The 27873-nt window shown below is 45.3% G+C and overlaps 1 protein-coding gene across 6 annotated transcripts; it reads left to right on the top strand.

Annotated features, from left to right (window-relative positions):
• Positions 1-1201: 1201 nt before the first annotated feature.
• P4HA2 (prolyl 4-hydroxylase subunit alpha 2) lies at positions 1202-26792 on the top strand. Of its 6 annotated transcripts, XM_061457106.1 has the most exons (17): positions 1202-1320; positions 2282-2383; positions 8109-8218; positions 9580-9676; positions 10458-10609; positions 12062-12199; positions 12948-13187; positions 14851-15056; positions 15830-16006; positions 19760-19830; positions 20047-20146; positions 20352-20405; positions 22720-22779; positions 22848-22913; positions 24971-25039; positions 25479-25575; positions 26317-26792. In XM_061457106.1, exons 3-17 carry the CDS (start codon positions 8137-8139, stop codon positions 26385-26387), a joined length of 1680 nt encoding a protein of 559 aa, XP_061313090.1. In that variant the 5' UTR covers positions 1202-1320; positions 2282-2383; positions 8109-8136; the 3' UTR covers positions 26388-26792. The 6 variants fall into 6 exon arrangements, with proteins under 6 accessions (XP_061313090.1, XP_061313088.1, XP_061313087.1 ...); XM_061457104.1 differs by lacking the exon at positions 22720-22779 and having other exon boundaries at positions 2282-2379; positions 8119-8218; XM_061457103.1 differs by lacking the exon at positions 22720-22779 and having other exon boundaries at positions 2282-2379.
• The last annotated feature ends 1081 nt before the right edge of the window (positions 26793-27873 follow it).

Genomic DNA, 27873 nt, shown 5'->3' with positions numbered 1-27873 from the left:
GATATTTAGTTCCTATTTTCCACTTTCTTTATGGATTCTGATCGGGTGAGTCATCTCCTCAAACCTCATTTTTCAGTCTCATTTCGCTAGCTAGTTCAGCAAATGGACTGTGATGGTGAAGTGAATGTGGAAAGCGAGAGGTAGCTTGTTCTCGGTGTCCTGTAGGGTCTGACTGGATTTCTGACTGTATTTAATGTTAAAAAGATGTCATTTTTGGCTAAGGTCATTGTTACCACGACTGGTAATGATGATGGTTGCTCTGAATTGCTGTGAATCATAGAATAGTTAGGGTTGGAAAGGACTTTTGTGTAGGGGAAAGCAAGTGAATGGGATGGATGTTCTGGTGAGCTGGGGAAATTATCTTCTCTGGCTTTGTTTCAGCTCTGTCTCTGCTCCCATTGAGGAGTCTGTCCTTGCCCAGCTGCGCCATGAGGCCGTGAAGTGCAGCAAGGGCTTGTGCTGCTCCTTGGCAGAGCCCATCCTGCCTGAGTCAAAGACCATCATTCCTTCCCTAATCTCACACCCTGTTCCGAGGTGCCAGTGCAGAGATTATAGAATTATGGGATCACGGAATGGTTTGGGTTGAAGGGACCTCAAAGCTCCTCCAGCTCCAACCCCTGCCACGGGCAGGGACCCCTTCCATAGAGCAGCTTGCTCCAAGCCCCTGTGTCCAACCTGGCCTTGAGCACTGCCAGGGATGGGGCAGCCACAGCTTCTCTGGGCACCCTGTGCCAGCGCCTCAGCACCCTCACAGGGAAGAGCTTCTGCCTAAGAGCTCATCTCAGTCTCCCCCCTGGCAGGTTAAAGCCATTCCCCTTGGCCTGTCGGTACATGTCCTTGTCTAAAGGCACCATCATTGTAAAAGGGAATCACCTTCTCATTTCCCTTTTAAACGCAGTTTCCCTTCTCCTATGAGGCTACCGGCTGCCTGAGGCTTACGCGATGTTGACCAACGGAGTCAGCCCAGCTCCGCCGGCTCAGCGGCAGCGCCGGAGCCGCAGGCAGAGCCATCCCGCGGGAGGGCTTTCAGGCAGCTTCCACAAAGCACGGGGGGTACAAGCGGTGTCCAACGCGTGTGCCCTCCCTGCGGAACCCGGCTCTAACCGGGAACACCCCGCGGCCCCGAGGTGACGGGGAGCGGAGACCCGCGCCCTGCGCCGCTCCTCGCTGCACTACGGCGGCGGGGCCGGGCTATGGGCGGCGCTCCGGACGTGGCGGCGGCTCCATAGGAGCGGGCCGGGGGCGGGCCCGGCCGGGCGGCGGCGCGGCTGGAAGGGCCGGGGCGGTTCTAGAAAGCGGCGAGGAGCGTGGCCGGGCCGGGTGAGCGGGGCAGGGTCCGGCGGGCGGGGGGCTGCAGGTGGAACCCCCGCTTCTCAAGCACGGAGGGGCCGCGGCGGGTTTGGGGGGGTCCCCGTTGGGAGCCCGGGTGCTGGGGCTGGGCGGGGGCTCGGGTGCTTTCGGGGGGCAGCCGGGTGGGAGCTGCCTGAAAGCGGGCTCCAGCCTCGAGGTGTTGCGGGTCCGGGCTCCGCCGGCCCCCGAGGAGCGCGTTCGCCGGTGCTGGGTGCCCGCGGGTCCGTCCGGCGGCTCGGTGCTGGGTGAGCAGCCCGGTGTGCGCACCACTTCCCGGGGGGTGCCCGAAGTGACACCCCAAGGCAGCACCGGGTTTGGGTAAAGAGGTTGGAAGTGGTGTCAGTGAAAGCTGTGGCAGGGCTGATTTCCCCTTTTCCCTGCTCTTTGGGGTTAGATATGACGGATAACTGCCACTTAGGTGACTGAGTCACTGCACTAGCCGGCTGTACGTGCGCTTCCAGCATGCCGCAGGCTCACAATTAAGCCTTCAGCTATATAAAGGTGTTCAAACGCCGCTTGTTCCACTCCCGTGTCATTTTGGTTTAACCTGAGCTCTCTTTTCCCAAAAACACATGCCCTGGTGTTTGTCAAGCGCACTGATGTGCTGGGCGAGGAGCCAGCGGAGCGCAGCGGCAGCGGAGGGCAGCCTGGCCTGAAGGCACTTCCTCGAGTGTTACCCCAGGTCAGGCGGGCACCGGAGCCTGCTGTGCCACAGCAATGCAAAGCATGCGCTTGACCAGGCAGGAATAACTTCATTTCAAGCAGCAAAAGCTGCCCTTGTAACCTGGAAGCCAGGAGGAAAGAGGATGTGGAGCTATTTGACCTTGTGATGCTCAGTATTCCCAGCCAGGAATTGCCTTAGTATTAAGTACTGAAGGTGGGCTTTCCCAGGAGATGTTTTTGTAACACCTTTTGCTCCTTAATTTTACAGGTGGTCTGTGAAGACGAAGCTGAGCTGAGTTGCCACCAACAGCCCCTACCAGGATAATACTTCGGCTTTGTGGTGCTGCGGACCTAGGAAATAATCCTGTAGGTATGTTGTAAATACAAAGAGCAACCAATAAGTCCGGTGATGTTTGCAGGCAGAACGCTGTTCTGCAGTTATGAGTTAACATTGCTGTGACACTAACAGGCAAGAATTTTGCTTCTTGCTTAAGCTATCATTTCTTGAGGTTCATTTTCTTCATGGAGCTAATCATACTCTGGGAAGCAGTGCAGGAAGCAGGAGCCCAGAGTATGAGTCTGTTTTGCAGGGACAGTAACAGCAGAGGGAGCATGATTCCCCCGTTACTGTATGAAGTTTTTCAGTCTAGGTTTAAGTCAGGAATCCAATCTGTTTATAATTTCCATGCTGTGCATATTGGCAAGCTTCCAGAGCAGCAAGCTGTAAACATGGATGTTTTTCCTATGACTAGCTCTGATTTTTGTGTATGGTTTTCTGTATGTCTGAGGAACGAGAATGTGGAGTGTGGTAGGGAGCACGTTCTGGAGTGATCTTGGAGTAGAGTCAACCCCTGCACCTCTGAGATAATGTCTGACTTTAATTAAATTGCCAATAGTAAGTGAAAGAAACAGTTCACTGACATAAAAACCCTTTCTAAACAGGAAGATTTTAATGCACATGGAAGGCTATGTGAAATATTATGATGTACTAAAATTCTGTGGTTTGCACAGTAAAATGCAGTCTAAACTAAAATGATGAAAGAAATAAGCTCTAGTGGAAAAAGAGCATGCAGTCTTGCTGTTTTCACTAACAGCGTGGGCTTTGGCTCTAGGCTGCTTCATATGGGATGAGCTTGCAGATGCTGCAGGGTAAGACGCACGCAGCTCTGCTGTGCCTTCGACTAGCACAGATTTTCTGGCCTGCTGGAGTGTGGAAGGAACATTCTTTGCTATGGTTTAAAAAAACCTGTTGGGAGCTAATCAAGATGATTACACCTTCTAAGGTTGTTATTATAGTGAAAGGTAACGCAAGCCATTCTATACTAGAAGTACGTGCAGCTTTGTGTGAATGTCCTCTGTCCATGTCAATGTGTGCAAATGAACAACTTGTCCTCCTTTTCTTTTGGGTTGCCTCGCAAAATACAAGGCAAACATGTATTATTTGCTAGGCAATTATAATTGTTTTCAGCTGCACATGACACCCTTTGGCAAGGAAGGTAGTGATGTTGGCATCAGCTGCTTTGAGCAGCAAATCCAACTGGAGGAAGGAGCTGGGAAGCAGTTATGTAGTGATGAAGAGAGAATTCACTTGCAAGGAGACAGCTAATGCTGAAAAAGAGCAGCGCTTTGCGTGTCCCTGGGTATGACTGAGAGCTGGCTCATTGTAGCAAGGTAAATCACTGCATGCTGCACTGGCAGGTCGTGAATCATGATATGAGGTTCAAGATACAACAGCACGATCTGGGTGGGACACTGGTGGGCATTGAAATCCAAAGCTCTTTGGGTCAGAGGCGTGGCTGAACATTGGAGCATCTGAGTTCATGTAGATGATGAATTTTGGCCCTGAATTGTTTCAATGTCTTCAGCCAGCGGGGAGGGTTTGCTTGCTTAGGGTAACATTGATGCTTCCTTAGGATTTAATGGTTTAAGTAGTTTCATAGCTGCCATCATGTGCCAGGCATCTCCTGACTAATGTGTCAGGCAAGACCTGAGATATTGCTACAAGCTGTATGTTTTTTATGGCCACTTTTCTTATAGAGGTATTGAGAGATGCTCTTCCTTGACAACATCCAGAGAATCTGTTTATAATTAAGCCCATCTTTTGGCTCTAAAGTATGTAAAAATCTTGCACTTTGTTGTACTATTGTTGTGTATTTCCCACTTAAATATAATTAGCTTTATCTGCAGCATTCAATTCTGATAGCAAGTTGTTGCCTACTTGTGAAGCTCTGTGGAGGGGGTGAAGCCAGCTGCACAGCCAGCTCACTGCTTCCTCCTGTGTCTGCAAGCAATAAAGGTGGGTGGAAAGTGCTGGCATTTGGAGAAGCCCCAAATGGACCTGCCTCATCCAAGAGTCCAACCTCAAATTGCTGCTTGAGGATGGGTTGTTCTTCAGAGCCTGGTGTGTGGGCCTCGACTGTATCTGCACCAAGAATCCATCTGTGGCCTGAAGTGACTCTGAAGTAGTCATTTGCTTGTTAGATTTCACCAGGAGACTTCACATTTAGAGACATGTGGAGGCAGTGATTTTCCAGGTGTCTTTAATAGCAGTGGCAAGCACAGGAGGCAGCTGTAACCTTTATTTGCAGCATCAGCTTGTGAGTGGTTGTACTGTGATAGTTGAGACTCTTTTTGTGGGGTAAATGGTGGGGGTGTTCATGTTTTTAGGGCTTCAGCGTGGAGCCTCCTGTCTAAAGGAACTCTCTGTGAGGATCGTGCTCTTGTTCTGTGGCATACAAAAGAGGCTGCAGCCTATCAGTTCAATCAGAAGTGGGAGTCCCAAAGGGACTGGATGAGTAACAGGGATTTGTTTCCTCTTCTGACCTGAAAAAAAGCCCTTCCTTTGGCTCAGGTGGGAGCTGGCTTCAATCCCCTGTGACTGGATATGAAATCCAGAGTGGGTGAGAAACAGATAACCCTGGTAGGTGTGCAGCAGCTCTTCTTTTACGCTGCAGGTCCATGGTTTTGTATCTTCTTGATTCGGAGTTTTTAGGAAGCTGAATAAAGAATTCGGTCTAAATTGTGGGGGAAAAAAAATCCCATCCTTCTTCATTTTGTCTAGAAGAAACTTTTTCCCTTCTGCCAGTGGTTCCTGAAGCCTGTGACAGCATCTTTCCAATGGGAGCAATGATTCACTGCTTATACTCAAAGAAGTAAAGTGTACTATATCCATTTGGTTTGCTTTTCAGCTCTGCTGGCTGGGCACATTGAAGGGAAGGAAAGGAGCACAATACTGCTTACCTGTTAGTGTATGCAGTGAAGTTTTCCTCTACCAGTGTTGCTGAAACAGCTTCTCACTGCAGAGAGAGCCGTCTCACAGGTAAAGCAGTGGTGTAAGTGCTCATCTCTGAGGTACACATGGCCTTAGGATCCCTGTGCTCATGGCACTTGATGTAGCCTGACGAGCCAGGGCAGTGTGCTGCTTGTCCCGGGCTTCCAGCCCCACTTCAGGACAAGGGGAACTGTCTGCTGTCTGTTCAGCATGGGGGGTGTGTAGCCCAAGGCTGGACTGAACGCAGTGTCTCTGCTCAGTCTGTTGCAGAGGAACGTCACTATGCTCACTTAAATGAAAGGAGATCCTAAATTCACGTGTCCAGCAGGATGTCTCCTTCATTGGAAGATGCTGCTGAAACAAAGCCAGGAACGTAGGCAGTGTTTATCCTACACAGACTTCTTACCTGGCATTTCTCTGCAACTGGGTTCTTCCATTCTCTGAATAAAACACTCTGGCTTTACAAAGATTCGTCTCAGTTATTGAGGTAGGAGGTGCTAATGTCTCTTCTGCCTCTTACCCTCTTTGTTAGCAGATGGTTTAGCTACGGTGGGATGGGCATGTGAGTGTGTGTGTATGCATACGTGCTTGTGCTGTCCAAGGGTGTGGTTCTAGCATCATGCTCAGCCTCCTTTAAGTCATTACTTGTGCCGATTGCCCAAGTAACAGCTGTGAAAAGAATGTGTCCAAAGGGCATCAAATCCCCGCGGCCAGGTGTCCTGCTTGTGCAAGCAAGAGCCCGTTTCTCTGTTTACTGAGGTTTCTGTTTATTGACTCAAGTAAATGTGAGTAGGATGGCGAAGCTGTTAAAGATCCGCTGTAAAGACAAGCTGTGAGCTGTAGTAAGTGTTCTTGGCAGATATCCTCAGCCATGTGAAAACATGGTGGGGAGGCGCGGGGCGGAGGATGTCGACTTGTGTTGTTTTAACTGGAAAACTCCCTTGTAATTGTTTTGCCAGGCTTTGTATGGCACATCCAGAAAAGCACTCAGTGGAACGATGACAGGCAGTGCAGATGGACAGTTGTGGCTTAATATATCCAAATTAATGCACTTCCCAACTGCTCCTGACTTGCTGTGCTTTCTGCTACATCACTTATTGTGGCTTTTAGTATTGGCAGACCTCTGCGTGGTATGGTTCATTCAGCTTTACTCAGTTCTCAGATTACCCATGTACTAGTTCTGAACTAACTTAAACAAGCAGTTTGGGAATATGTGGTTTGCAGGGGGGTGAGAAACAGACGAGGGAAAGAAGACTTTATTATGATGCTGTGAGACATTTTCCTGCTTACTCATGCTTGCAGCCTGGTGGGGTAAATGTGTCTGATTCTTTAGAAAGGCTTCCAAAGCAATTCCAAGAGTAATTTAAAACCAGTCGTCTTGCTGCTTGATAATGCAGTAATACAGAGAAGAGAATAGAGCTCTTACTAATGTTCTTAGTGATGGCTGTATCACTAAGTGATGGCTGTGTGATTCAATGTGTTTTCCTTTCCCTTCTCCCCTCTATTACCCTTTCTCATCAGATCTAAGTGATTCCATTTTGTCCCAAATGGCTACATGTTGATTACTGTAATTGGAGTAAGAGCGGGTTGCAAGTGGTCATTTCCAGCCTCAAGTTTTATAGAATCATAGAATCCCAGCCTGGTTTGGGTTGGAAGGGACCTTAAAGCTCCTCCAGCTCCAGCCCCTGCCACGGGCAGGGACACCTCACAGGGAAGAGCATCTGCCTAAGAGCTCATCTCGGTCTCCCCTCTGCTTAAAGCCATTGAAAAGTTTACCCAGTTACACTGGGCAGGAAAATACATCCATGAGTTGAGTTAAGGTGAGCAGTTGTCATCTTCCTTTTGACACCATGCGTGTGCATGGGTGCTAAGGGAGCTCGGGGCTCACTGAGCAGCAGTGATTGTGCGGGCTGGCTGTGGTGATTCCAGCTCCATGAACAGGCAGCTCCTGTGAGCAGTGGGCGCTCCAAGTGCGGGGCAGGCTCCTCATGAGCTTCCTGGAGGAGGCAGTCCTGGCCATCAGTCAGATCGACCAGGACAAGTACAGGTCCCTGGAGGCTCTTTTGGGCAGAGCTCGCATCCCCTTCTTCACTCATCCACCACCCTCCTGTCTGCTCAGCGGGCTGTGCTCTCGGAAACACAGCGGTCTGCTTCCAGCCACCATCTCGAGGGTCTGGGTTTCAAACCTGGCACAGCCGTTGAAATACAGAAGCCATAAGGGCCATGTCCAGGGGCCAGTGTGCTGGGATGAGGCAGCTTCAATAAGCAGAGCTGGAAATTTCGCTTTCAGCTTTTCCAACCGCCGCTGCCACACTACGGAATGCTCTGTTCCTCTCCTTGGCTCTCCCACTATTTGTCTTTCGAGACAGCTTTTATATAACTGAGTTTTACAGCATGTTAAAAATCTGACCATTTAATTTAGACATTTATTATTACTGGAAGAGAATTCAGCCTTGTGTACTCTCCTGTTTGCCAGCTATAATTATGCATGATGGGGAAGGCATGGAGCTTGCCCTTGTTCTCAGTATCTCAGTGAACAGTAGACCGCTTCTCTCAGTGTGTAAATCCCAAAGAGCATACAGGATAGCATTTGAGACTGTTAAGTAACTGTTCCTGTGCTTGAAGATTACTCACTTTTCAGCTTCACTGATTAGAGTCTGGTCTTTCAAGGACCTAAATAATTTCCCATGAGGATGAAATGACAGAAGGTGAAGATCTTGGAATCCTGTGATGGTTTGGGTTGGAAGGGACCTTGGTTCCAACCCCCACGCTGTGGGTTTTTTCCTCAGAAGTTAGTAATTTTTACTCCTCATTCTCCTTTTAATTTGTTCCAGGTTTGAGCTGTTTGGAAGATGAAGCCCAGGCTGCAGTTGGTGTTCTTCACCTGGATTCTCCTGATCTGGCACACAGAAGCGGAGTTCTTCACATCCATAGGTATGGAAAGAGCCAATGCACGATGTTGTGATGTAGTCAATGCAATTGCCAGTTTCAAGCCCTGTCTGCTTTAGGAAAAGCCACCCTTTTGCATCCTTGATGCTGTTCTGCATTGCAAGTCTTGTGTCAGTGCAGCGTTTGCAGTTGATGGTCACAATGTGCTGTTACCCATGATACGCAAGTCTCTGGGGGCTCTGTCAGTAAAATAAGACAGTGCCTGTGTCTTATGTACCTGCTGCCATCCTGAACAGAGCACAAACCTGCTAAGAAGCTGAGTCCTGAATGGGATTTATGAGAAGAGTGAAAGTGATAAATATCTGAAATATTTTCTTCGACAGAAGCTGAAATCTCCTGTCTTAAAGTTGGAGTTAGCTGTCAGAAGGGACAAATTAATATCCCACCTTTGTAGGACCTGAGTAAATCCTGAGGAATGCACATTGTTATAAATGCTGAAAGTAAATTGTCAGTCCTTGTATTCTAATAACTGTGGTACAACCAAGTATGGTTGTGGTAGAGCCTAAAAATAAGCACCAATGGAGCTGTCTGCGGTGATTTGATCTAACGTTTTCCTGTGGAATAACGTGGGGAGTTCTCCCCTGTAAACATGTTGGAGATTAACTGCAACTGGCTGTCCTCTGCAGCGTGCTCTGAGCTCAGTGGAACTGCTTGTGAATGGCAAACCTCAAAACTCCTGGTGGCTTTTTCCCCAGCTCTGGAAATAGCACAGCCTGCTGACTTCCATCTACTTAATCATGCCTCATTAATAATTACTTCGGACTGCTGAAACTAAAGCTGTGGCTGCAGTTAGAAATCTCATCCGGTCTTTCGGTGGTTGGTCTTTGAACTCCAAGTTTGTCATAGCAATTAGGATTGACATGCCAGCAATTACCCCTAATGCCCATCAGGAGCGAGTGTGTGTGTCAGTCTGTACGTGTTAGCCTGAAATGCCTCTGTATTTAATGTTGCGTTTCCACAGTTACTTGCATTGAAAAGTTGTGATTTTAAGTGGTGCTGATGGTTAAGCTACTAATTTAATAGTGTGACCCACTGTGTATCCAAAGCATCTGTTCTACATACAGCAGCTACTTGGATCTTTTGTTGCTTTGACGCAATAGCCGTGTTAATGTCAAACCTTTCTTTTGACTCTTACATACAATTGTAATGCTAAAAGGAGGTTTTGGATGTCCCGCCTGTGTGTGTAACAGCTTTTGTGGTTTATCTGTGCTGAAATGCACACCCTTTACTTGTCTGTTTTGTGGTGGGTTTAATGGCCCTAAAGCATTTCGAGTCTGTCTGCTGTGCTGTTGGAAATTGTTCCTTTCTCAGCTCTGATTAACATTTGCTCATACTCCTGGTTTTAGGTCAAATGACAGACCTGATTTATGCGGAGAAGGACCTGGTACAGTCTTTAAAGGACTATATCAGAGCAGAAGAGAGCAAGCTCTCTCAGATTAAAAGGTAGGGGGAGAGGTTTGTGTCATGAAGGGTGATAAAATGGCTCGTCTGTGTTCCATTATGCTGCACCTTTGTCACCACTCTTTGCTGCTAGATTGTGTTAGTACTTCCTCAGTAGTTAATCACAGTGAGACCTTAGGTACTATCTTGCTTGTAATTCCCATAAACCTGAAAAGAGGGGGCCCTGCTTCACGTATTGTTTAGTCTTTGTCTGCTTGTTTCAAACCTGTCTGCTGGGCTCTTCCTGTTCTTCCCTGTCCTTGGAGCATCACACTGCTCCCTTGGAGAAGCAGGAGATGCTTCTCCATGTGAGTTGAACGCCTCCTGAGTGCCAGCGTTCTGCTACCTGGAGTAGCACTGCTTATAATGGCAAAGTGTGCCAGTGGCTTCTTGTGGAGTGCACCCTAAATCCCTGGCTGCTTTTCTGTGTTGGCTTTGCCCTCAGAGGCAGCTCTGCTGCCTTGTTCTCCTCAGTTGCCAACCTGGCTATAGCACATCTTGGACATGCTGAAAACTGATGGCTAAGACTTACTGCAAGTGAGATGCATCCTGCTTTAATAAGGTTTAAAATGATAGGAAAACAAATACCTTCTGAAGTAAAAAGACTATTATAATTAAATCAGTTGGGATTCACTTTATCCGTGTGACGTTGAAAGCTTGAAAGCTGGTTACGATGGCAAAAGCAGCAATAAATTGATTTTAGCTGTGTAATTAGAATGACTTAAGAAGGAAGACATGCATTCATAAATCATTCTCAGACTGAGCTGTACGCTTCTTATTCCAGCTGGGCTGAAAAACTGGATGTGCTGACCAGCAAATCAGCCTCAGATCCAGAAGGGTACCTGGCACATCCTGTAAATGCATATAAGCTGGTGAAGCGTTTAAATACTGACTGGCTGGAATTGGAAAACCTGGTTCTTCAGGATACAACGAATGGTAAGGAGTTAGAGGAGATGGGATAGCAAGAGGTAGCCTTACAACAGACTTGCTTATCCTCCTTGTGTTTTGGAAAGCTGCAAATGCAGCTGTGGCTTAAATATTACTGCCAAGTTTGAGATTTAAACTAAGGACTGGCTCTTGGTTACTGGTTCCCCAAGTGAGTGAAAGCTGCCACTGAAGCACATCTCAGTGAAGCCTCAAACTGTTACTGGTTTTGCTTGAGGAAAATGAAAGAATAGGGTATGCTGAAGTTGTCACCTGTGTTGGCAACCATTGATTTATCCCTGTTCTTGAGCTTTGTGTTCTTTATATATATAAACTTACCCATCTGCTTTCCCAGTCTGGTACTTCTCTTGGTGACCATTGTTTTTCGACCATGTTGATCAGTAGATAAGATTTAAGAATCAAAATGAGACACATACTGAATTATTGGAGCATTCACAAGTGGCAGATGTTGTAGTCAGTCTGTTGATAACGGTAATAAAGAATTGCTATCTGTAAACCTGTCCTAAATCAAATATTTCCATTAGGTTTTGCATCCTATTGTCAGTGCCTGCCTGAATTTCCTTCCAGAGCTTATTTTTTTTAAATGGAGGTTTATTTTCACTGGACTCCTTGTAAGTAAGGGAGAAGAAGCTATGTTTTTAGGCAGAGCACTGCATGTTTTCCAGTTGTACTCTGCATATGCCAAAGCTTAGGTAGTTGGAAGGTTTTTTTTCAGCCAAGATTTTTATTGCTTTTTGGAATAGGCATCCTAGATGGAAATAAATTACTCAATTCTATTGGGTACATCTGTCTAATCCTTTCTCTAAGGTGTCCTTTCCCAGTTCTGCTTGCTGTATGACTTGAAGTGGTTCGGTGGTTTTCCTTCAGTTGATGGTCCCCACATCTGCCCAGCCAACCTGCTGCATAACCTTGATACGTTTATGTAGTACCCTTAATTCCATTTCTAAGTGCTTTCTGGCCTTGCTTGTGAGGTTTAAAAGCCTCTTACTGAGTAAGGTCCTACCCAGACTTGGGGGATCCTGGATCAGGGTCTCTGCCCCCTGAGCTGCCATTTGAGATGCTGGAGCACAGTCTGAAATCATCCTTTAGTGCTATGATCTGCAGTTGTCTGTGTGGATGTTGCAAGAGAGCTGACGAAAGCTGTTCGTTTCCGTGTCTCTTTCTAGCATGAAAACTTAAAGATCGTTAGATTCACATTGTACTTTAGTGATTGTGTGGCACAAGAAAACTGAGGGGTTTAGATCTTTATCCTTTATCTCTTGCTCATGAGCTGTGTTCTCAAAATGGGACAGAAAACAACGTTTTCATATCTTGAGAGCATAATGAGAGGCTTTAAGTCTGGTTTATTTGCATCTCAATTCCCCAAACTAAGCAGATGCTTCCTTTTCTGTGTTAATCCTTACTCACATGCTGACACTTACATCTTTCCCTTTCACTGCAAAGGCTTTATTGCAAATCTCACAATTCAGCGTCAGTTCTTCCCAACGGAAGAAGATGAGACTGGAGCTGCGAAGGCTCTGATGCGCTTGCAGGACACGTACAAACTGGATCCTGAAACTCTCTCTCGAGGCAACTTACCAGGTAAGTGCACAGAGGGCTCTTTGCCTTTACAAGGAAGGAAGTGGTTTTCCAGGGAGGCTTTTGTTGGGTGACTGTGCTCCTGTTCCTTATCTATGAAATGGGGATTAACAGGTTTTGCCCCAGTGGAATGTTTCAGGCAACCCCTAGGTATATTGGGATGAGTCAGTGGTTTGTCATCTATGCCCTGGTAAGTGTTGCTGCTGCTTGTAAGAGACTTACTGGAGCAGGTCATGGTTGCTAGCAATGCACTGTTTAAAACTCAGTAGGCTTCATTAGAGTGTGGGTAGCTGAGCTGGCAAAACTTTCAGTTATTATATGTAGGTTATTAACAATGAACTTAATTTCAAGTCTTTATCTGTGCATCTGCTGAGAAACTGGAAATCAGTGCAGATACAGTCAAATGGATACCCAGTTTGTCTAAATAACCATCAGCTGGCTTACACACAAATTTGCATCTCCAGTAAAGAGCAAAGAAGCCAGCTCTGGATGTAGTCAGGCTTCCCTGATCATCTAACAGTGTTTGGAGGTTCAGTAAAACCTGGTAAGCTGTTGGTCTGCTCTGCCTTTGTCTACAAGAACACAATAGCTTAACACTAATGTCTGTTAAACTCCTCTCCAAAGGAATTAATGTCACAGAACTAGGATAGAATTTAATCTTTAACTCTGAAGCATTGTCTTTTAGAAACCTTTTTGGATGATAAAAGTGTATTTACTGATATTCCTTAATACGCTGTCTTTCTGGGTTTAGGAACAAAATACAGGTCCTATTTAACAGTAGGTGACTGCTTTGGTATGGGGAAGACAGCTTACAACGATGGAGACTACTATCACACAGTACTGTGGATGGAACAAGCCTTAAAACAACACGATGAAGGGGAGGATACGACAGTCAGCAAAGTGGAGATCCTAGATTATCTCAGCTATGCTGTTTTCCAGTTTGGGGATTTGCACAGAGCCATGGAGCTAACCAGGCGGCTGATATCCCTTGGTAAGGACAAAAGACCTGCTATTGGAGCACTGGGGAGTGGTGCCAGCAGCAGAGCCCAGACCAGCCATGGGTCCATATGGGTGAGCTGACTGGAAGGGTGTCCTGCCAGATGACTTACAGGTCTTGGGGTTAAAACCACAGTCTCCTCACACATAAAGTATCTTTAACAAGTCTTTGCTGTTATTACCTGAGATCAGATGTGTGTCTGGCTGCAGGATTTGTGTGCTTTGCCTCTGTGTCCTGAGATGTGTTTGGTCAGGTTGTCTGAAGTGGTGATCAGGGCTAACAGATGTAGGCAGAGTGCTGTATCTTCTGTAAAGTCCTATTGACTTCACATATTCCCCTTTATTCTTCAGTGTGAGTACTCTTTGATGCCAGAAGAATACCTTGCCTGAGCTCTTATTTATTACTGAATACCCAGAACAGATTGAGTTTCTTAAAACCTCCTTTTATCTCTGGTCTGTTTGTAGGTGTCTCTTGAGTAAGCAAATAAGCATTGCTTCCTATCCAACATTGCCTGTTTCCTGCACTGGAAAGGTTTAGCCTCCCCAGTTAGAGTTGACATCTACTGTGTTATGCATTTGTATTATTTAATCAATGGTGGTTCTTAGCTTAGATGTTAACTGCATCCTGAGTGTGGGTGAAGTCTTTCTATTGAAAAATAAGTATCAGTAATTTCTGCAGACACTGGGATTCATAGAGTAAAACATACAAGAATATGAATACTGAATGTAGCTCCCTCTGTAATACAGCTTAGCACTGGTAGCAGAATGTAAATCCTTATCAGCACCAAACAGTGGAACAGACTTGGCAGTCCCCATGGGAGCAGCAGCTTCCTCTGCTCTGGCTCAACTTCCTCATCTGGCCACTGTTAGCCTGAGCTGTAATGGGAGGTTATTTCAGTAGCCTTCTGGGTTAGTTCTGCAAGATAAGCACAATAGGCATGGGAGGGCCAGAAGGGAAAGAAACTGTTCTAGGTGCAAGTGTCCAGAAGCATTGGTGAGCAGGAAATTGTCCCTTCTTGGTTCTGCTGGGTAAAGATCTGATGATGATGTTTATTGATTTATACCAGCTATCATTAATAAATCACTAATGATAGTTCCAGTGATGTTAGTGATGCAGGATACCTCCCATATAATCCTGTTGCAAGCATCTAGAGACGGGTGCTGCAGGTGGGCTGGTAGTGACCACCACCATGTCCTTCTGGGCTTCCTGACTTCGGAGGGTGTATTTGGGAGTGGAGTCTGTAGCTGGAACTCCACACTCCTTGATTAAAGCATGCTTGTGCAGTGCGGATGAGAAGCATGGTGGAGAGGAGGAGTGCGAATGTGGACTAGCTTGATCTCTGCTTATCTTGGGTAGAACTGGGCAGAAAAGCTGAGAGAAAAGCAGGGATGTGAAGACCAAAACCTCCTCTTTTTGTTGGAATGCAAATTTTTGTGATGGGTCCTTCCAGAACAGATTCTTTTGCAGACTATGGCTACCTTCCCTGTGCCAAACCAGCAGCATCCCAGTGCTGCTTTTCAGTGCAGACTGGAGCCGGTGTTTCTGGTAGCCTGATGATGCTTTAAGAACGAAAGAGTTTTTGCTGTCTCGCTAAAAAGACTTGTTTGTGTTAACTGAGATCACTTAACTGCCTGGTTCTCTCTGTCTCCCCATGAAGACAGCACTCATGAGAGGGCAGGCAGTAATCTGCGCTACTTTGAGAAGTTGCTGGAGAAGGAAAGGGAGGAGGAGAAAGAGAAGTCAAACAAGACCATGACAACAACAGAACCGGTGGTGCAAAGTGGGGCCTACGAGAGGCCTCTTGACTACTTGCCAGAGCGTGATATCTATGAGGCCCTTTGCAGGGGTGAAGGGGTAAAAATGGTAAGAGAAAGGCAAGAATTTCCTGCCTGCTGCCTTTGCGCGAGGGTGATGGAGCTTGGTGGGACCTGGGGAGGTTTGCTTTCTGTGAAGGTGTTTTCTTAAGGGAAAAAAAAAACATAGCTCTCTCCAGGCTGAGATTTGTATCTTGGCCTCTCTACCTTTACATAGTCCTAGACAGAAAAGCAGTGCTGAACTGTACCTCTTAAAGGTCACTGAAAATTGATTCTCCTCGGTCTGTCTGCTCAGCCGTTTCAAGCGCTGACTGTGCAGACGTACAGGAGGCTTTTTCCACTGAGAGCTGGTTATGCTTTGCCACACTTGAGAATCACATTATTCCTTCTTTCTTGCATCTTAGAAATGCCCTTTTGGGGTGATTATTTCAACTGACAAGTCTCCAGTACCTCTTGACAAACACCGCTTTAAATTCGCAGTGCAGGGAAAGGAATCCATTCCATCTGCGTAGTCTTAATTATAAGAAGCAGATTTCTACAGCTGGCTGTTTATGTGGTCATTTGCTTAATCTGTAACCTCTGGTGATTTAATTCTCCAAAAGGCTGGTGTTTCACCTGGTGCTCAGTGGTATCTGGAGTGGTGTATGGGGTTTTATTTGCAGTGAGTTGCAGAATCACTCATGCTTGCCTCTGAAGTTTGCTGTCTGCTGATGGCTTTTACAGTGTTTGTGGCCTGAAGCTTGCTCTCTTTTTGTGTCTTGCCTGTTATAAGCTCATGAAAAGCGTTGAGCAAACAGTGTGCTGTTTGACATCTTGTTCCAGACACCTCGAAGGCAGAAAAGGCTGTTTTGTAGGTATCATGATGGAAACAGAAACCCTCATCTGCTCATAGCTCCCTTCAAGGAAGAAGATGAATGGGATAGCCCTCATATTGTACGATACTATGATGTCATGTCTGATGAAGAGATTGAGAAAATCAAGCAACTAGCTAAGCCAAGGGTAAGTTTTCCCTCTTCCGTCTCGCTAATGACTGCTAATTCCATGCTTTAATCTCCTAGTCAAGAATAGGCAAACGATTTGAAAGATCTGGTTTCATACTACAGATGATACACTGCAGCTGTGAGCCTAAGGGGAGCCATTTCGAAACTGCCTGGTGATGTAGGACCATAGAGCCCAGGCTCCTGAAGGTATTTATGCATTGTTGCACTTAATTATGCAAAGTTCTCAGTAAATGGCTTGGAAACCTTGTAGGAAACTAGGGACTAGACCTGTGAAATAGATGGCTGATTGGCTGACAGTGCTAGAGGTGTCCGATATAGCTGAAGTCTGCCTTTTGAAATGGAGCTGAACTTCAAAAGAAAGCTAAAGCCCAAATGCCAGCAGAAATGGGAGGAAATGTTGGTTTTACGTTGTACTAGAAGAATATCTGGAGCTCCAGGGGGTTTTGATTCAGGTAACCTGGAATTCACTGCTTCTGTTTAAACCACAGACTAGACCTGCACAGGGGCAGGCACTATAGATGCTGTGGTGCATCAATGAGTGGAACCACGGTGTTCTGAAGCCACACACTGCTTGTTGGGAATAATGTGATACTGTTAACACAGAGCTCTTAAATAATTCCTGGTCTTGGACTTGGAAAGGTCAAAGTACTTGTAAGGCTGACTGCACAATGCAATCATTCGCTCAGAGCACTTCAGATCTGACTTTTCCACCTAAATATGCTACTGTGCCAAGTGCAGATCCAGCTCAAAGGCAGCAGCTTGGAGTAGGAAAGTAGGAACCCTAGTTCTGATGTAATTCCTGTTATTCATGATGCGAGTTCTGATGACTGCACACCAAAAAGCAGCTAAAAAATGCAAAGCTTGTAATTATCTTGTCTGGTTTTTCTGGAGGTGGGATTTCCTGTTTGTTCCCTTCCTGACAGAGGTAGAACAGCGTGAGGTCGGTTGTAGATGCTGCACCTTACTCTGTAAGACAAGCATGTAAAACAAAACATTCCCATTTTTTTAGATGAATGGTTCATTTTAGCACTCTTCCTGCTATGAAATGTGGTACTAAAATTCCAGTCAGGAATTACCCTTCCGCATGTGTTTTTTAAATGGGAACATAAGTTGTTAACAGCAGTTTGGGAAACTGATGCTTCTGAAGATCATTAGTAATTTGGGATGTTTATGACACTGGAGTGCAATGACTACCAGCCAGCTATGGGAGTGTTGGCAGAACACTCCTGTCTTGGTGAGGACTCTCACCTCTGTAAATGAGCGCGTTTTTCCTATTGCATCATACTGTAATAACGCTTCAAGTGCTTCAGATAAAATGGAAATATAGAACGTATCACTTAATCTATTAAATTAAATTAAACACACTCTAAGGCAGCTGTTAAGTTTTTTGATTTTTCCCTTTTTCTTTGAAATTCTATGGAAAGTCAAGTCTTGGTCCCTGAGTTTTGCTTATATTACTAATGTGAGAGGAATTTCTCATATAATCTAATGTAGAACTGGGATTAGTCCCTCTAAGAGGTTAATACTGTAGTCTTAAATGTTCAGATTAAAGCTTCCAGTTAAAGCACTCATTTTCTCTAAACTCTTCTCTAAACCTGTCTGTGGCTCAGCTGCAGGAGTAGCTTTAAATCCTGCAGAACTGCTGAGAGAATGGAAAGTGCAAGCCCTGTGCTGAGATGGTCCTTAATAAATAGAGCTTAACTTCAGCCAGGAAAGTTTAGTAAGCCATCATGGAAGCTTTCAGACAGAGCTCTGAAGTAGCGTGTTAGTTTTGGGCTCAAAGATGAGCACTTCCCTTGTTCTAAAATGCATCTCCAAGAAGTTTCTCCTCTTGGGTTCAAGCACTTTTAACATTATCTGCACTTTACACTTGCCAATACTTGTTGTTTTGTAGAGGAGCAACATCTGCATGTGATTGAGGGGAGCTATATTCAAGTCGCTTTGCATGCTCGTTTTGCAAAACGCAATCACTTCAACTCCAGTGCCAAAAAGCAGTTCCAAGTTCTCAGGCAATACCTCAGAGCTGACTGGGATGGGTCAGGGCAATTCTGAGCTCTACTGGAGTGGGCAGCTTAGGGAGAGATCTGCTGTGCAGGTACGAGAGCCTTATTCCCCAAATACAAGTGTGCGATACGGGCATGAAGAGGCAAAAGTAAGGTGTGGAGGGGGGACACACATCTTGGAACTCAGTGCTGTAGGGTTTCAGAAGGAAAAGCCATTGGGGCACATGGTAAACTAAATGCAGACTAAGAGGAAGAGTGGGTGAAGCTTCTGATCAGTCCATGCAGTTACGGTTCTTCAAAGCCCAGCAAATGTGTTGTCGGGCTGCTTTCTCCACCTTTTCTAAGAGGAAGCCTCACATTTAGGAGTCAGTTTATACCAAGTGAGGTGTAGATTTTATGTCTTAACTGAAGAGCCCTCCCTGTCAGAAAGAGATGTGGAATAACAAGGAATGTGGTCAGGTTTAGTTTAGTTTGGATTTATTTAGATCAAATGCTAGGTGCGGGAATCAAGCAAGCGTATACAAGCTTGAAAATGGCAGCAGAATGAAAAGTTTGGGAAGCGAAATTATATCCCAAAGCTATGCTTCACTGTACAAGTGAAGGACAAGATTGTCAGCCTGGCTCTTCTGTTATGATTTATGCAGGAGAATCTGGAACAGAATAACAGTGAGTCAGAATTGCAGCAACAGTTGTGCCAAGAGCTCTTGTCTGAGGGACGAGACAGCTGACATGGATTGTGAAGCTGGCTGCAGGCTGACTTGAGGAAAAACCAAGGAAATAATGACTGCATGCTCTGAGGAAAATGCAGCAAAAAAAGGCTTTCTGTGACCTATAATCAAGGGGAAGGAAGGAGGCAGGATTTACAGCGTTTGTGGTTTGCAGGAGTTAAATTTAGATGCGGTCTGTGTTTACTGTCAGAGGAGTGTCCCAGTTCTTGTTCTCAGCTGCAAGTAGCAAACCCAAGTGACCCGTTGTGTGATGCTAGCGCTAGGCCGTTGCTTTGACACTGCAGCAAACCTCAACAGCTTTGCCAGGACCCGAGCTTTTCCTTACAGACGTGGCGATGGGGCTGACTGGTGATACAGAGCTCACTGTGCAAGCTGTGTAGGTGGACTGTGCTTTTGCAGAGTTACCTCCATAATGTCATAACACGTCTCAAACTGTCTCTGTGAAATCAGTGTTCCGGGCGTCTTCCAACGGGAACATCTTGAGCACGGGAACGTTGAGAGGTGCCCTCAGGAGTTTTCTACCACTGCGGATTTGCCTGTCCCATAATCTGTAACTCGTTCCCTTGCTGGTTTTCCTCTTAGAATGTGTGTTTTCAGTCCATGTGAGGAGCAGGCTGATTAAATTCATGGAATATCCAATGATTTTCCCTTTGCCAAGAACCTGGGCTTCGTACGTTGTTAACTTTTGTTGTTCCCTCTTGTTCATATTGAGTGCAGGTGTTTACGAAAGCACCTTCAGAACCTGTTGAGCAAGCAGCACTCATGGATTTAATGAATATCATGGCTTGTGCAGTCAGTCAGATTCCTTATCCAGGATCCAGTGCCAGTTATGGATTGCATTTGTGTTTCTGCATGTCCTGTACTAGTGTGAAATCGGACCAAGCTGGGTTGGAGCTATAACTTTCATCCAGTGATATACTGAAGTTGGGCGAATCAGGTTGATTTTGGTTAAGATGAGAGGGGGTTATTTCCTAATGTGTAGCTGATGTGTTTCTTCCCCCTTGGGATTTTTTTACACAGCTGGCACGAGCCACAGTGCGTGATCCCAAAACCGGTGTCCTTACAGTGGCTAGCTACAGGGTATCCAAAAGGTAAGCAGAGAAGAGTTCAGCTCTAAGGGTTCTGTGCTTAATGCCTGTCATCAGCTACCTACAGCTGAAAACTGTGTAGCAAAAGCTTCCTCAACAACTGCATGGTAAATGGCTCTTTCAGCCATCTGAGTGAGGGCAGAAGAATCCTTCTGCCTTAACAAAGGTGGTGGTGTTGTCATTCCAAAGTAACATGTTCCAATCCTTCCCTTGTCCTAGCTCATGGCTGGAGGAAGATGATGATCCTGTGGTGGCCAAGGTGAATCAACGAATGCAGCAGATCACAGGGTTAACAGTGAAAACAGCTGAACTGCTGCAGGTTGGTGCCTTTGTACTCGGGTTGTTTCTCATGCGCGTACCTTATTTCTGGCAAGCTAAAGAGAAATCAAGTGTGCCCTAGATAACCATCTTGCCACACCGTACTCTTTCTCAAAGCATGTTTTGGATTTCTGGAGGGCAAATGCTGTCTTCTGCAGCAGTCGCTTGCAGTTCAATGGATGTTGATGCTTTCTTCCATGCTGTAGGTTGCCAACTATGGGATGGGAGGGCAGTATGAGCCTCACTTCGATTTTTCTAGGGTAAGATCACACTGTCAGTTATTTCTTAGTGGGGTGGGGAGGGGGAACAGGTTGTTTTAAGAGGAAACTGTTGAAACCCTTTTCTATTAAAGCATTCAATGTATAGTCCTGTTGCATGGATGGATGATGACTCTTGGAAAGGCTTTGCGCTGCCTTCTCTGATGCTGAAAGTTCAAGGGAAGAAAGAACAAATCTGCCTGCTTATCTTGGTTCCTTGCACGGTACAGAGGCACTAAAAGACAGCTCTGCAGCACTCAAATATGCTCTTTCCATTACTTCATTTGGAAACGGAGGTCTGCAAGTCCTGGGTTGTGAGCCTGTTGTTCCTTCAGGCTTCTGAGTTCAGCAGGGTTGTTCCGAGTCCTCCTCTGGAGCATGTTTTAAAGTGCTTTGCTGGAGCTGGATGAGGAGGAGACCTCTTCTATATCCCTCCAAAAGAAGCCGCTGTTATGGAAGTCTTTATGGGTTGCAAAGCCCTCAGTGTGGCTGCAGCCATAGGGTCTGAAGAGGGTTCGTTGGGTTCAGGAGGGCAGGGGTACAGGGAGCAGAACTTTCCACTGGTGGGTGCCAGATGCACGCTAGGCACTAGAGGGCTCTGCCTTGCAGATAACAGCTCTGGTTTTGCTGCAAGTAGAGAGTAAAGAGGAACAAATTGTTACCCTAAACCAGTTTATGGAGATGCTAATCATACTGAATAGCCATGGTGACTGGTGATTCCAGATATAAAATCCACCTGGTGCCTTGGTTTCCAGCAGAAATGTGGCATTTCAATGGAATCTGGCTTAATTCAGGCTGTTCCAGTGGTTTTAGCTGGTAGAAGGTTTCACTGCAGCCAGAGCACAACCTGATAATTGAGTGCAGAGTTGGAGCCACCCAACTTAGCCGTGTTTAAAGTAATAAAAACAAATAAATCCTGAACTTCAGCACTGTGGAAGCTCAGATTCCTTAGCTTTGGCCTGCTGAGAGAGTTTTCCTGTTAACTTAAAGACTGCTTCATTTCCTGAATCAAGCAAATGCTCTTAAATTATCTTCAAAGCCTTTGAACTCGAGGACCTCAGCCATCAAAATGGCCAGTGTGGACTTGGCTTTTGGGTTAGGCAGCTGGGGCAGAGCTCCACTTGGAACATAACCTTGGCTGCAGGCATCAGTTCAGGGAGCCATGGAATTTGCCATAGCTCTGGACTGGTCCTCCAGGCTCTCTGTGCATCACAGATCCTGGTCAGCCCTATAGCTTTTTGTTCCCTTGCAGTTCACACAGGGACATGTTAATAGTTGCATATTACAACTTGGAGAGTTTACTGGCTGCTTAAAAGGTAGAGAAGTCTTTTGCTGTTGAAGTTCACAAGTGCATGGCTGGGCCTAAATACATCTCAGTGCTGTTAGGTTGTCCTTTTTGGGTTGAATCTGCAATGCAGATACAGAAGTCTTGGGTTTTATGACCCCGTTTCAGGAAAGACCTTTTATTTCTTGAAATATACATCAAGTAGATTGAGCTATAACATCTTAGAGATAGCGGCTGTGGTTTTGCTTTGCTGTTTGTCTTTAATACTGGTTTCTTTTCTTTAAGTGTTAAAGATTATGGCTTTTGTGTAGAAAACTGCACCTTAATGTCTCCTGGTTGAAATTACATCCTATGAGCAATGTAAATACACTTTCAATTGCAGTTTTTGAAGGGAAGAGGCGCACACACATTGGTGTTCTAGACGTTCTTTCCGCTTCGAAACTGCCACCAACGTGATCTCGTACTTCAGCGAACAAAACTCGCTGCTTCTTACAGAATAAAGAGAATTTGATCTTTTTGATGTGGTGCTTAGTCCCAAACAAGTAACCACCTAAAAGAAATGCACTGTTACTGTTCTACAGTTTTACCTCCTGGCAGAAACTGCATTTTCTCATGCCACTATTTCTTTAAGTCGCTACTACATTTACAAGAATCAAATGTATTATCTAAAGCCATTGAAGATGAGTATTTCATATTCACCTCAGTTGTTGGCTTCGGATCACTGCCCACTGTAGTAAAGGCCTGTTAACTTTACTGGGATAACATCAGTGTCACAGGCCCTGAAAGCCTTCCTTCTACTCTGCCCTAAGAACTGCTTCAGTGCTCCTTCTCCCTATAGCATTTGATTGCTCTGTGCATGCAGTTGTGCACCCTGGCTGTGATTTGTAATGGCTTCAACATTGACCTGTATCAATAGCCCCTTTCAGTTCCAACTCTTTAAATTGGCCTTAAAGATCTCTCTGCAGAGCTACACGTATGTAACTCTAGTGTGAGCCTGTCTGGAACTTGGGTTAAAGTTGTTGTCTGTTACAGCGACCCTTTGACAGCACACTCAAATCGGAAGGAAATAGGCTAGCGACGTTTCTTAACTATGTAAGTACCTCTGTTTGTCTCCTGTCTGTGAGCTTGAAGTTTGCAGTTATTCTCATTTAATTTTATAGAAAGATGAGCCAGATGCTTTCAAGCGGTTAGGGACTGGAAATCGTGTGGCCACTTTTTTAAACTATGTAAGTATGCTGATCCTTTGTACATTGAGTGTCACTTTAGCAGCATCTTGTTTACAGTGTGTGCAGTTGGGTATCTGTAGAGATTCCCTTGCATCTGGAAGCAGGGATTGCATTGTTCTTGCAGCATCAGGTGCTGTCCCATCCGAGTTGAGAGAGTTCTGGGGGTATTTAACCTCTTTCACCTCAGAACAGAAAATCTGAATACAGGACCTGGCTTCCCCTTTTGGGGAATGAAATCTTTGACGTTATTGGAGTCCTGTTGGTGGGAGAGGAGAATTTGACTTATTTGTCAAAGGCAGGTGCTTGGGGTACTCATGTGGTGTGCAGTTTGAGAGCTTGACCATCAGCCACATTGAGATGGTCATGTTCTTCCACCACTGTTCGACAGCACTTGATGTTGTGGTCTGTCAGCCTCTGTTTTAGCTATCTGTCAAACTGGAGTCACTCCAGCATAGCTGTTGCTTCAGCAAATGGAGGAGACGTAGCTAGTAACCTTGGAGCAAGTGGGTTACAAGAGCAGAATTGAGAAGGTCCAGTAGTTGCATGCGTGGTACAGCCTCCAGACCATGTACACCAGGATCAAGCAGAACTGCCACTGATACTAGTGGCCTGATGTCTGATCACAGGAGTCTTCTGATACTTTATCAGCCTATACTTACCAGTAATTAGGATCACTGAATCTTCTGTGTCTAACTTTTGAGTGAGACAACTTCAAGGTTAAAATCCCGTGATGAATACTTATGGCTGAGTGATATTTTGTGTGAAATACAGCTCAAAACAACCAGAAATACTTTCAAGTTGATATGGCAGGAGGAGGAAATAATCTCCCAAACAAGAATCTGGATAAGATGGGTAACTGTGAAAGTCTGCTGCAAAAAAAGGCTTTGATTTCAAATTGTCTCAATCTGTGTTCTTTTGGACAAGCCTTGATTTAAAGTGAATGATCCATACCTTATTCTCTGCCAGTTGTACATGGTCAAAGGCAATTTACCCTTGTATGTCCTGTCTAGAAGATACCATACGTGTGCCAACACCCTACTAAAAAGACTGGTTGTGTTACTAAGACATAACTTGCAAAGTTGCATGCACATGCTTTCTAGTCGGAAGGGCCAAAAATCTGTGCACCTATGGCATCTTATGCCCTTTCATTGTAGGTACCAAGCAGGAGGACACCAGAGTGGTAATAACATCTGCTTTAAACAGAAATCCAAGTTACTGTAGAGAATTTGGGGAGTGTATTAATAGTAGTCCTGCTGGTTTTAGTGGGAGCTGGATCTGCCTCATTTGTTTCTTTTAATTGGAATCTGATCAAAAACTTCCTGAAATATGTAGAAATACTTCTTTTAATAGGAGTGTTTCTAGGAACTTTGGTGGGGTTTGGGTCAAGTCTAGAGTTTGTAGTGAATCCATCATTACTGATGAATTCAATAGGGTTAAATTCATTCCAGTGTAGTAGGGCAAAGTATAAAGATACATGCTTTTCTTTAGAGTCACATAGCTGTACGTATTGAAGCTTAAGCTGCTTAAAGCACTTGAAGTGTTGTAACATCACTGCTGAACAGCACAGAAACAATGCAGAAAGTGAGGCTTTCTAATAACTTGTGTAGGGTTTGTAGTGGTTGACCGAGATGCATGAACTAAATCACGAACATCAGTTCCAAAGGCATGGTTTCAATTTATGAGGAAGCTTGTGGTTTAACAGGCACTTGTTTTCCTAATTGGATCATAAACTGGAATGAAGTTCCTAAAGCTGCTTGACTCTGAATCCTCTCCCTTGTTCTAGAGCACCAGTTCATTAACACTGCAGGTACACAGCTTCTGATGGCTGGTTGTCCAAAGGGTTATATATAATCTAGATGAAATGCTGAACAAAAGCCATCAGTAACAGGCACTGTTACTTCTGCAGCTCATGCTGGTTAAAGAGCATCCTTTCCTCATTAGTGCCTCCATAGAGGTGCAAGCAGGAATCTCTGTCAGGACTTGGGGCACTCTAGCTTGTGGGACTGCGTGTACAAAAAGCTTTGTGAATGGACAGTTTGTGGACTTTGTTTTCTCAGATGAGTGATGTAGAAGCTGGAGGAGCTACGGTGTTCCCAGATTTTGGGGCAGCAATATGGCCCAAGAAGGTGAGTCTGAATGTGTTTGCTTGATTTCTCTTCTTTCCTGATGGTCTCATCTTCTTGAATGCAGTCCTGCATCCATTTAAAAGTCACTGATGTGACAAAGCGCTGTTTGCTGCATCTCGATGGACAGGCTGCTGTGTATGAAGGCAGCTCTAAGCTGGTCTTGTCATCTGCAGGGCAGCTTCCTTTGTTTTACAGTGTGTAACATGAACAGTGTCTGTGTAGAGCTGTTGTTAACAAAAGCTTATGTTCAGGTAGAACTCTCAACTCTGAGCATGGCTGAATTCACAGAGTGGGACTAACGGAGTTAGTTGTCATATGGTGGCCTATGCTGAAGTGCTTCATAAAAGCATTCAAGGCATTTCCCTGCTCTCCCTTACTGTAACGTGAATAATTCTATTGTCCAGGTTCTGACTAACCCAGGTCTGGTTTCACTTTTTAGGGAACAGCAGTGTTTTGGTACAACCTTTTCAGAAGTGGAGAGGGTGATTATAGAACAAGGCACGCAGCTTGTCCAGTACTAGTAGGGTGTAAATGGGGTAAGTAGTACTGCTTTAGGAACAAAACCTAGGCTCACGTGTATGCAGAGCCAGTGACACACTGAACCCTTACAACAGCTTTTAATAAGCTGGGTGTTGGTGTTTGGAGTGATTTGCTACTGTCGCTACTGGAGTAATTTGGCCATAATGAGAACTCCCCCCATCAGTGTCACGTAGTATCAAGCATCTGCATTGTTCAGCTGTAGGCTGTCTAATGAGCTTGGGTCAATGACAGCACAAAGGGTGTAAGAATGCCCCTGGGTTTGTGTAGGATATCAGCATCAGGATGACTTGAATTATCACTTGACTAGAGCCAGGTCTGTTCCTACAAAGATTGGTGCTTAGTTTTAACTGCAAAAGGAGGAGAGCTCCTTAAAGATAAATGTGGATGTCTGGGCACTGGGGATTTCAGCTAACTGCTGAGAGCTTCTCAAGCTTTGTGTCATCCCATACCCACCTTCCCTAGCATCCAGGGTATTCCCCTGGATTGACAGACCGATAAATACCAGGCCCAGAATACACTGCTCTGTTACTGTGGGTCCCTAAATTGTGCAATTGGAAAGGTATTTTCTTCTCCAGTCCTTTGCACCTTCCTATGTCTTTCCCATGGATGGATAGAGAAGTATAAGCAGGGATGGTCAGGCTGAGAGGTGAGACTTTACTTGCAGTAACCATCTGGGTTGTGGTGATGCACACACTGGTTATATGATGGTAATTAATTTCACATCCTTGTTTCCACAGTGTCAAACAAATGGTTTCATGAAAGAGGAAACGAATTCTTAAGACCTTGTGGGAGAACAGAGGTTGACTGAACCCCAACGTGCTGCAGGCCTTTGTTTGTCTCCTTTTCTACTGTTGTCTGTTCCAGTTCATTTCTAAGAAATGATCCATCTTTTTCTCCAAGAGTCCTGGCACTTTACCAAACCAAGGAACAACAAAATAATGTAACAGTGAAAGGAAGTAAATGGCATTGTTCACGCACTTGTGTCTTGGTTGCTGTTATTTCCATGCCTTCTGCCCTCCCAGCTATCTCTGTGGTAGTGGTGCATTCACTACGTTTGGGTGCCTGGTCTTGTGCCTTTTGTACCTCAGAGGATTTAGATGTTAAATATTTCTTTGAGCCCAAGTTGGTTTTATTTTGTGTACATGTTGATTTTATTGTATTTCTATGGATCACAGGTTTTGAATCGGAAATAAATGTTCTTTCCATAAAGTGATTCTCTCCTCTGTGTCCTTGCTGTGTATAAGGAAACAGTGGGCCCTTAGGTTTCCCTTTGAAGGTCTGTTGCTTTGTTCCTGTTTTTTCCATAGAAAATACATGGTGGTTTTGGACAATGTTTTATTTAAGACTCCTGCACTTGACACAGAACTGTTCCGCCTTCAGTAGAATCTGGAAAGGTTTAATTTATGTATTGAAACTATAATGCATGCTGGGAGCAGAGGGGCTGTATAGTGACACTCATGAGAAGTGATGTTAACTTTGCTGTTGTGGATACTGCCTGGTTTTGATGCAACACTTAAAATCTGAAGCCTTTCAAGACCTTCAGTGGTGTTAACAACTCTTGACTCTGTTATTGAAGTCAGTTGGATGGCTTGTGAGCAGATCTTTGTTTTGCCCTTGAGACAGCTGGGAATGCTCATGCCCTTTGAACATCAGTATAGATTCTCTTTTGCCTTTTTGCTTTGTTAGCATGTTGGTAATGGCCACAAGGCAACATGTGGAGAACAGTGTTGTCCCTGATAGAAAAGAAATCCCATTTCTGAACTACAATTCAGAAGAAATGTCAATTAATTGCTAAAAAGTTAATAATAGATGGGCAAAGTAATGGAGAAATAGGCAGATGTTTCAGAAATGTGGAAAGTTGCTGGTAGTACCAGACTTGCATCAAGAGGCGATTGTGCAAGGTTGGACTGACCTCAGATCTCTCCCTGGCTGCTTACGGTATGGGCATGGCTTTGTGGTACTATGGATGACTGCAGTGACCTTAAAGCCAGGAATGGTGAGGGTTTACAACCATCACTTACTGCTTGAAAACTGGCTTGGACAATTGTTAATATGCTGGCGCACAAAACTGTCCTGAGAAAGTGAAAGGCACGTCAATTGCCCTGAAACATCCAGCTGAGGTTGTGATTGTCAGCTGACAGGCAAGAGTTCCCTTTGTCCTTCTCCATCGCCCTACGTTGTGCAAGGACTGGAGGAGCTGGGATGAGGTAATGCTTCAAGCAGCTGCCGGGCAGGATTAGTAGCAAGGGAGCTGCTGTCCTCCTGGGAAACACTTGTGGAACAGAAGAGTTTAA

This window comes from Pezoporus flaviventris, unplaced genomic scaffold, assembly GCF_033815535.1.
Source record: "Pezoporus flaviventris isolate CSIRO_AGI_PZ_B2104156 unplaced genomic scaffold, CSIRO_AGI_Pfla_v1 ptg000023l, whole genome shotgun sequence".
Lineage (NCBI taxonomy): Eukaryota > Metazoa > Chordata > Aves > Psittaciformes > Psittacidae > Pezoporus > Pezoporus flaviventris.
This window is presented reverse-complemented; position numbering and strand designations above follow the sequence as displayed.